This window comes from Mobula birostris, chromosome 26 (assembly GCF_030028105.1).
Source record: "Mobula birostris isolate sMobBir1 chromosome 26, sMobBir1.hap1, whole genome shotgun sequence".
Taxonomy (NCBI): Eukaryota; Metazoa; Chordata; class Chondrichthyes; order Myliobatiformes; family Myliobatidae; genus Mobula; species Mobula birostris.
The window spans coordinates 4,733,540-4,744,093 of NC_092395.1; the positions used below are offsets into that span (position 1 = coordinate 4,733,540).

The following is a 10,554-nucleotide window of genomic DNA, read 5'->3' on the forward strand; positions in this document are numbered from 1 at the left end:
GTCCCTGGAGCATTTTTCATCCCGAAGGGTAAAATATTACATTCATACAGCCCAGAAGGTGTGACAAACGTTGAGATTTCTCTGGCCCTTTCAGTCAAAGGAACACACCAATATCCTTTTTGCAGGTCAATTTTTGTGAGGTACTCAGCCTTTCCCACTTTATCAATAAAGGCATCCAGTCATTTTCTCTAAGTTCATTCTGTAAGGATGCTCTTTGATGGCTGGGCTGAGTTTACAGTGACGTCATGCACTGCAGCTCTACACTGTCGTAGAAAGTCAGGATATAAATCTTTCCTTTCAATTGTTTTTGCGGTGTAGGTTCCAACTGATGGACCTTATCAGTAATATTTTTCAAAACAATAGTGCTTCCGAGCTTTGTGGAGACTACACTGAGTACATTAAAATAATCTGGTATCTCGGTACCAGCATCCTAACAGTACCCGCAGGTGCTATCCTATCAAACCAATGTTCCACTTTAATTTGGGAGTTTTGCAAATTCTGTTTTGCAAGGTCACAAGCGTTAAGTCTCTCCCAGAATTTCAAAACATAATTAAGCACGCTGGCACACACTTTTGGGTTAGACCATTGCTCTCTGAGCAAGGTCAAAGGTCCTTTGGGCCTGTGGCAGAAAATGAGCTCAAACGGGCTAAATCCCAGGGACTCTTGAATGGTGTCTCTCACAGCAAAAAGTAATATGTGTATCCCTTCATCCCAGTCCCTGTCATTCTCATAAAAGTAGGTTTTAATCATAGTCTTTTAAAGTGGAATGAAACCGCTCCAAAGCCCCTTGAGACTCCGGGTGGTAGGCAGATGACACAAGTTGTTTAGCCCCCAGCTCAGAAACTATTTGCTGGAATGTTCTTGAAGGAAAGTTACTACCCTGGTCAAATTGAATTTCTTTGGGCAGACCCGCCAGTGTGAAAAACTTACTGAGTGCTTTTACCACAGTCTTGGCCTGGATGTTTCTGAGAGGCACGGCTTCAGGGAACCTAGATGCAGCACACATAACAGTTAGCACCTACTGATGACCAGCTGCAGTCTTTGTTAATGGGCCTACACAATCACTATGACCCTAGAAAAAGGTTCACCAAAAGCAGGTATCGGTTTAAGTGCTGCCACTTGAATAATCTGATTAGGTTTCCCCTCAACCTGGCAGATATGGCAAGTCCTGCAATAATTCACACCATTCTTTCTTAAACTAGGCCAGTAGAATTCCTTCATAATCCTGCTCACTGTCTTTCTCACTCCAAAATGTCCATCTACAGGCATCTTGTGGGCCAGGTTTAAAATATCGGCCCTGTAAACCTTTGGAACCACTACCTGATGTTCAGTGGCCCAGTCCTCACTTGCAGGCACAGTGGCTGGTCTCCACTTCCTCATCAACACCCCATCTTTAAGATAATATCCTACTGACGCTTTCTGAACCTCCTCTTCTGTGAGAGCTGCCTCCTGTAAAGCCACCATTTCAGAATCTTTATTCTGTTCCTCAATAAATTCCTTTCTCAATAAGGACAAACCTTTCTCATACACCTTACTCTCATCAGCTTTACTGCCCTCTAAGTCCTGCTGGAATATGGAAGGTAGAAAAGTCTCTGATGAATCATCATGAGCATCAGCAGACTTTTTAAACATGCTTCTGGTTACTACGCATGTGGGATTAACTTCAGTTTTTCTGTGTGAATTCTTAGCAGCAGCTTTGCTCATTAGCTGAACTGAATACACATCACCTTGGAGAGGTGTCAACCTCCCTCCATTGTTTACTAAACTCAGCACTATCACCAGACTTACAACTACTATGTGTATATTGTGGGAGAGGCCAAACAATTCATTTATCTTATTCCTATGACCTTTATTCTCACCTGTCTCCGTAGTAACTTCTTTAAAGGGCTTCTCAAAACCATAACAATCCTCCTTATCCACAACATCATTGTGAACAACATCATAACCTTGAAGGTGTTTACCTCCAAATGTCAGAACAAAATTCAACAGAGTGGCACATACTTCTTCAGCAGGCCCTTGTCCTGCAAGCAGGGTCAAAGGTTGTGAAACCAATCCAACCTTCAAGTATTTATTCAAAAGTCTAGAAACTACACTTTTCTCAATATCTTTAGTAACATTTACCTCACTAATTTTCATCTCATCACTAACTTTTAGAACACTATCTAATACAAGTGACTGAGAATCCTCAATTTCCAATGGTACCAAGGTTAACCCCTTATTCACTGAACCAAGATCATTAGACACAAAAGAACTGCATTCCTTTTCAACTGAGTCAGACACCTCAGACCTTAACTGAGTTTCAACACAAGGTTCAGTACCCTGTGAATCCACAGGTACTTCAATAACCTGAACACAGGCAATCGGGACAGCTGCCTCTTCTGGGCTTTCATCACTTGTCCCAGTTTCAAATTCCCCCGATCCTCCCAGCTCCTCTCCGGGAAACTCTCGTCTGGAGTAAGCTCAACCTCGTGGGTTAAAACAATTTCGTCTGCTGTTTTAGCAGAACCCCGCAGGGTGGCGGCATCCTCTTCATCTAGGTATGCTCTTACATCATCGGGAACAAAATTCATCGAACAAAACAAGCTCTTTACAGAGTACCTGGAGGCATATGACAAGATAGGCAGAACTCAGCATGGATTCCTTAAAGGAAAATCCTGCCTGACAAACCTATTACAATTTTTTGAGGAAATTACCAGTAGGCTAGACAAGGGAGATGCAGTGGATGTTGTATATTTGGATTTTCAGAAGGCCATTGACAAGGTGCCACACATGAGGCTACTTAACAAGATAAGAGCCCATGGAATTACAGGAAAGTTGCATACGTGGATAGAGCGTTGGCTGATTGGCTGAAAACAGAGAGTGGGAATAAAGGGATCCTATTCTGGTTGGCTGCCGGTTACCAGTGGTATTCCGCAGGGATCAGTGTTGGGGCCGCTTCTTTTTACATTGTACATCAATGATTTGGATTATGGAATAGATGGCTTTGTGGCTAAGTTTGCTGACGATACGAAGATAGGTGGAGGGGCCGGTAGTGCTGAGGAAACGGAGAGTCTGCAGAGAGACTTGGATAGATTGGAAGAATGGGCAGAGAAGTGGCAAATGAAGTACAATGTTGGAAAGTGTATGGTTATGCACTTTGGCAGAAAAAATAAACGGGCAGACTATTACTTAAATGGGGAAAGAATTCAAAGTTCTGAGATGCAACGGGACTTGGGAGTCCTCGTACAGGATTCCCTTAACCTCCAGGTTGAGTCAGTAGTGAAGAAGGCGAATGCAATGTTGGCATTCATTTCTAGAGGAATAGAGTATAGGAGCAGGGATGTGATGTTGAGGCTCTATAAGGCGCTGGTGAGACCTCACTTGGAGTACTATGGGCAGTTTTGATCTCCTTATTTAAGAAAGGATGTGCTGACGTTGGAGAGGGTACAGAGAAGATTCACTAGAATGATTCCGGGAATGAGAGGGATAACATATGAGGAACATTTGTCCGCTCTTGGAGTTTAGAAGAATGAGGGGAGACCTCATAGAAACATTTCGAATGTTGAAGGGCATGGACAGAGTGGATGTGGCAAAGTTGTTTCCCATGATGGGAGATTCTAGTACGAGAGGGCATGATTTCAGGATTGAAGGGCGCCCTTTCAGAACAGAAATGTGAAGAAACTTTTTCAGTCAGAGGGTGGTGAATCTATGGAATTTGTTTCCACGGGCAGCAGTGGAAGCCAAGTCATTGGGTGTATTTAAGGCAGAGATTGATAGGTATCTGAGTAGCCAGGGCATCAAAGGTTATGGTGAGAAGGTGGGGCAGTGGTACTAAATAGGATAAAATGGATCAGCTCATGATAAAATGGCGGAGCAGACTCGGTGGGCTGAATGGCCTACTTCTGCTCCTTTGTCTTATGGTCTTATGGTCTTTCGAGCTGTAAAAAAAAATCAGCAGGGTCTAACACCAAACCTCTCAGCTGCCACATCTCCCTCTCGAACTGTCTCTGCTTTTCTGCCTCTCCAGCCTCATGGACCCTCTGCTTTTCTGCTTCATCAGCCTCGAGCTGTTTTACTTGTAATTGCAACTGAACCTAGCCTCAGTAAGTATGTTACCTTCAGCGAATAACTCTAGCGCCTCCTCATCAAACGTTCCCTTAGCTATATAATGCTGGGCTATTACCGTCTGCATCTGAGCTTTCCTCATTTTACTGCTCACCTTTAGTCTTAACTTTTGAGCGATTTGAGCACATTCCTCGTAGCATCATCCAACGCCTCGGGTTGGTTCCAACAGAAACCTCTCAGCACTAACGTCCATTTCTGCTGTTTTTCCACACAACCAAATCAAAAGGGATTTTCCCCAATCAATTCAAATAAACCCCCACACAATTTTTTTAGAATGGCTCCCACCAGTTTGTTCATTTCCCGGACGCAGGCCCCAATTTTGTCACGTACCCCGTGAAGGGTTAAAGAACCAGCAGAAATGGAAAACACTTTGGAGTCCAGTATTGCTATTAACTAATAATATTTATTAGTAACTACGCAGTACAGTAATATAAATGCAGATATATAAAACAGGTTAGCAATGATTTTATATATAAGTAAGTGTGGAAATATATAAAAACCAAGCTTTTTCAAGTCTAGGGGTAAATGGATACAGTCTTACGGTGATGAGTAAAGTTCAGTTTGTGGTATTGAGTTGAGTAGTGATGGAGAGAGAGGGAGAGATTTGAGTCTTCAGGTGAGCCAATGCCGTCGATCTTCTCGTTGTCCTCCGAAATCCTTTAGAAGTGACTGACTGTGACCACAACAAAGGGGACCGTTCTGTGGTGGAATTATCAACCCAGGCGAGGGTTGGACACACGTATAACTCCCTACCGGTCACACCCTTTTCACACTGCGAGAGCCACTGATCGATCCGCCTGATCGATCCTCCAAAACCCACCTTTTCTGTGGGCACAACAAAGCTTATTCAGTGTCCAAAACCATGTGTCTGTAGGTCTAACAGCTGACTTCTATTTATCTCACCGTGCCGAACACCAGCTGTCCATCAAGTAGCTCCTCCCTTCTCTCTGTGTAAGAACTTAGAAGCTGCCAGTGTCCTTGCAAAAGTGTAAACATACTGTGAGCAGTCTTCGTGCCATTCTTTCTCTCTCTTTTTAACAAGATGTGTGTGTTGAACAACTCTCTCTCTCTTTTCAAAAGCACAGTTCATAGGGGTAATTCAGGACCCTGTCACATACTGCATTAACTTGCTTGTCAAGCTTAAAGGTGGAATCAAATATCACACCAAGGGATTTAACATGGGGTTTGACAAGGGTAGACAGGTTACCAAGACTGTTCATAATCACTTTGATGGAGTCAGGGGAACCAAATAGGACAACTTCAGACTTGCTTTCATTCAGCTGTGTAAAGTTTTGTGCCATCCAACACTTTGTCCTCAAGGCAGTTCATGAGGGTGACTAGATTTGACTGGTCATTTGGTTTTAGGGGGAGATAAAGCTGTGTGTCATCAGCATAACAGTGGAAAGGAATGTGTCAAGAAAACCACCTCTCCCTCAATGTCGCAAAAACAAAGGAGCTGGTTGTGGATTACAGGAGGAATGGAGATGGGTTAACCCCTATTGACATCAATGGGTTTGGGGCTGAGAGAGTAAACAGCTTCAAGTTCCTCAGCATCCACATCACCGAGGACCTCACCGGCGCCTCTTTCACCTCAGAAGGTTGAAGTTTAGTATGGGCCCCCAAATCCTAAGAATTTTCTACAGGAGCGCCATTGAGAGCATCCTGACTGGCTGCATCACTGCCTGGTATGGGAACTGTACCTCCCTTAATCGCAGGACCCTGCAGAGAGTGGTGTGGACAGCCCAGCACATCTGTAGGTGTGTAAAAAGGGCCCGTAGGATCATCTGGGGACCCGAGTCACCCCAACCACAATCTATTCCAGCTGCTACTATCGGGGAAGCAATACCACAGCATAAAAGCCAGGACCATCAGGCTCCAGGACAGCTTCTTCCACCAGCCCATCAGACGGATGAACTCATGATGATTTGAGTGTACTCTATATTACATTGACTGTTCTATTTATTATAAATTACTATGATTGCACATGGCACATTTAGACAGAGACGTAACGTAAAGATTTTTACTCATGTATGTGAAGGATGTAAGAAATAAAGTCAATTCAATTCAAACAACAGGAATTCTGCAGATGCTGGAAATTCAAGCAACACACATCAAAGTTGCTGGTGAACGCAGCAGGCCAGGCAGCATCTGTAGGAAGAGGTGCAGTCGACGTTTCAGGCCGAGACCTGAAACGTCGACTGCACCTCTTCCTACAGATGCTGCCTGGCCTGCTGCGTTCACCAGCAACTTTGATGTGTGTTGCTTCAATTCAATTCAAATTCACTTGGCCTCCGCAGCCAACTGTGGTAATGAGTTCCACAACTTCACCACCCTGTGGCTCAGGCAGTTCCTCCTCACCCCTTTTCTAAGGGGACATCTCTCTATTCTGAGGCTGTGCTGTCTGGTCCTAAACTCCCTCACGATAGGAAGCATGCTCTCCATATCCACTCTAAATAGGTCTTTCAGTGAATCCCACAGATACAGCACTTTCTGGCTGAAGAAATTCCTCCTCATGTCTGTTCTGAAGGGATGTCCTTGTTTTCTGAGGCTGTGCCTTCTGCATAGTTAATGATAAAATACTTGCGTAATGAATGTGAAAACATAATTTGAACACTGCTTAATGTCTGATTTATAAAAACAGTACACCTTGAGCTCAGAAACAGACTATTGGAGTATAAATAGATGAACTCTGAGGGTGGGGGGAAGAAGATTGTTTTTCTGAAGATGAAATATCTTTTGTGTTGATTTACAGGAATCCATATCTGTGCTAAATCTCTTTACGAGGATACGATGAAAATAGAGGAAATAATGTCAAATAGGGAAACTGGCAACAATCCCATAACTATACAAGGAATTGTTTCATCATGCCAGTGCTGACTATTTTCACGTGGATGGATCCTAAAGGACTTTTTGAAGAAACTTGCTGCTCATTCCAAACAGCTCGAACTTTTTAAAAAAAAACTGTTTGCAATTATGTCTGTTTACAAAGAACTGTTTGAAAAGACTGCCAAAGTTTTGAATTAAGTGTAGCTAAAGTGCTATATTCTAATTTTCTTTGTACAGTTATGTAAAGAGCCAGCTACTTTTCATTGTCAGATAAAATGTGATATTGATACATTTTATTTAGTGTTAACTGTAAATATTTTCAATGTAGGAAAGGTACATTAAATATAATGTGTAAAAATGCAGTGAAAATGCATCCCAAGGCTTGATTGTGGCTTCCAGTGTGCCTACACACACAGCATTACCAAAATTTTCAAATTATTAAGCAGGAAGATTACTAATAAGTGTTTTATTACAAATTGACTACTATAGATTAACATCATGTTGGACTGCACAATAGTATTAGTATTTTAGTAACAATTTGGTGGAAATTCTGATTATAAGCATCCATTGAAGTATAAGCCCTACAATTTGTGGGTAGATTAAATTCTTGCTGCTTGTAATGTTGAAAATGATCTTGTCTCAAAAGTGTACAAATACGGATGGGAAAGCACTTGAATTTTGTTAGTTAAAACCTTAGTGGTGTCCATTAGCAAGGCTGTTAATGTTTGTACACTCCTGTAATTTAAAACCATCTGTGATATTTTATTCTGTAAACTGCTGTCATTGTCTGTAATTGTAAATGAACCTTCTGGCTCAATGGATTTGAGTAAAGTTGTTTGAACTTAAAATTGTTAGCCATTATGACTGCAAATTGTAATATGGTCAGGGAGACGTGACAGGTTTTGAAGTTTAGCAATATATACGTCTTTGACACATTTCAGAACAGGACTTGCAGAAAGTTAGTAGAAATAGGAAAATTGCAAACATGTCTTGGAATGATGAGGATTGTTTTGCTGATTATTTTTATTCCATCATTCAGTGATTTTTTTTAAACAGTGTTTGTGGATTTTGCGTATTTGAGGGTTAGATATTTGGATGGGTCCTGTTTTTTTTTAAAAATTGGGAAATGAAAACTGTCGACCACACTAGCCCTCTAATCAGCTGCCCACCAGTCTACTTTCCAGCACAGTCCCCGCATCTTTTGATTCTCTCTGTCTGCAATATACTCAATATGCTTGTGTACTGAGTGTAAAAAAAGGCTACTCTAATGATCGGTGCTCAACACCATTAGTGTTAGGTAAAGAGAACACAAAATAAAAGGCTTTCCATGAAATCCCTTATCCTGTGACCATTTGCCATAGTTGTAAACAATCCGGTAAAAGAACTTGGGCTCCATCTATCAAGCTTCTTAGTCCCGGGGCACTCATGATCTACTCTCCTCTCCCAGAAGATCCCTTCTTCTCCAGCCCTTTACCTTTTCCAGCCATCACCCCTCAGTTGCTTTCTTCATTTCCCTCTCCTCCACCTATCATCTACCTATTATTCTGGCATCTATCCCCTTCCTTTCTAGTCCTGATGAAGGGTCTCAGCCCAAAACATGAACAGTTTATTACTCTCCATTTATGCAGCCTGACCTGCTGAGTTCCTCCAGAATTTTGTTTTTGTTGTTCTGGGTTTCCAGCATCTGCAGAGTCTCTTATGTTTAAGCTTTTGTTTTGTCATAATGCAGTTATCTCTGATTCTTTTGAACTCCGGCAAGTATAGGCCCATTTTTTTGTTCAGCATCACCTTGTGAATCAATCCTCAGCTCCAAATGCTTCCAGCGAGCCCTTTGTCTCCTCTCAAAGGCAAATGCAGCCTTTCTTAGCTACAGAGGCTGAAACTGCTCACATTATTTCGTGTTACTTGATTGAGAGGTGTACAAGACTGCCACATAGTCGCAGTAAAAGCCAACATACCTAGTATTTTCCTCTCTGATTCCTTGTTCTATCTGCATGTCAACTTTAGTTCATGCACAAGGAAACTCCAAGCCCTCCCCACACCAACAGTTTCCCACATTAATGCTTTTCCAAGTCTTCCAAAGTATTAACTTCAATTTTCCAAAAATTGCACTCATTGGCAACTGTTAACTACAGGAGTGGAAGCCGCTGTGGTCCTCTGCTGTAACACATCACTTGAAGGTTTGATGTGTTGTGCATTCAAAGTACATTTATTATTGAAGTAAATGTACTATATAGAACTCAAATAAAAACTGTCAAACTGATGTACTCTTCTGCAAATCACTGGTGTAATGCATGGTTATTTCCTGTCAGCTTGAACCTGTGATCATTCTCCATAAGACATCGGAACAGAATTAGGCTATTTCATCATGGCTGATCCATTTCCCTCAACCCCATTCTCCTGCCGTTTCCCTGTAACTTTCATGCCCTGACTTATCTAGAATCTATCGCCACTGCCTTAAATACACTCAGGCCTCCACAACCTCCTGTGGCAATGAAATCCACAGATTCAGCACCCTCTGACTAAAGAAATTCCTTTTCATCTGTGTTCTGAATGGACGTCACTCTATTCTGTGGTTGTGCCCTCTGATCCAAGATGGCCCACTATAGGAGATATCTTCTACACATCCACTCAAGGCCTATCACCATTCCATAGGTTTCAATGATATTCCCCCTCCCCCTTTTTTCCTAAATTCCACCAAGGACAGACCCAGAGCTATCAAATGCTCCTCATATGGTAAGCCTTTCATTCCTGGTGTAACTTTCATGAACCTCCTTTGAACCCCTCTGCTGTCAGCATATCCCTTGGATAAGGGGCCCAAAACTGCTTATGGTACTCCAACTGAGGCCTCGCCAGTCCCTTATAAAGCAACAGCATTACACCCTTGTTTTTATATTCTAGTCCTCTTGAAATTAATGCTAACATTGCATTTGCCTTTCTTACCACTGGCTCAACACCTGCATGAGGACTCCCAAATACCATTGCACCTCGGATTTTGAATTTTATGCCTGTTTAGAAAATAGTGTAGGCTTTTATTCCTTCTACCAACATGCATGACCATCCACTTCCTGATACTGTATTCCATCTGCCACTACTTTGCCCATTTTCCTAATCGAAGTCCTCCTGAAGCCTCCCTGCTCCCCCAACACTAGCTGCCTCTTCACCTATCTTTGTACTGGCCACAAAGCCATCAATTCCGTCATCCAAATCATTGACATACAACATAAAAAGCGCTCCCAACATCTTCCCAACCACTGAGGTCAGACTAACTGGCTTATAATTTCCTTTTTTTTTGCCTCGCTCCCTTCTTTGAAGAGTGGAGTGACATTTGCAATTTTCCATTCCTCCAGAGCCATGCCAGAAAATATTGATTTTTGAAAGATCATTATTAATACCTCCACAATCTCTTTTGCCACCTCTTTCAGAACCCTCGGATGTAGTTCATGTGATCGAGGTGACTTGTCGACCTTCAGACCTTTCAGCTTCCCAAGCACCTTCTCCCCAGTAATGGTACCTGCTCTCACTTCTGCCCCTGACACTTTTGAACTTTTAATATAGCACTAGTCATGACTGGTGCCAAATACTTACTCAGTTTGACCACTATTTCCTTGTCTCCCATTACTA

At 42.3% G+C, this 10,554-nt stretch overlaps 1 protein-coding gene across 2 annotated transcripts in view; it reads left to right on the forward strand.

The window, feature by feature from the left end:
- fzr1a (fizzy/cell division cycle 20 related 1a) overlaps positions 1 to 9,822 on the forward strand; it is a 57,278-nt gene extending 47,456 nt beyond the window's left edge. Inside the window, exon 15 of one of the 2 annotated variants that reach the window (XR_011883306.1) lies at positions 6,857 to 9,822. Coding sequence is in view for 1 of the 2 variants with exons in the window: in XM_072244629.1 (XP_072100730.1) it covers positions 6,857 to 6,898 (42 nt within the window). In the remaining variant the exon portion in view is untranslated. The remainder of the gene's footprint in view (positions 1 to 6,856) is intronic. The other variant, XM_072244629.1, reaches the window with a different exon arrangement.
- Positions 9,823 to 10,554: the final 732 nt, after the last annotated feature.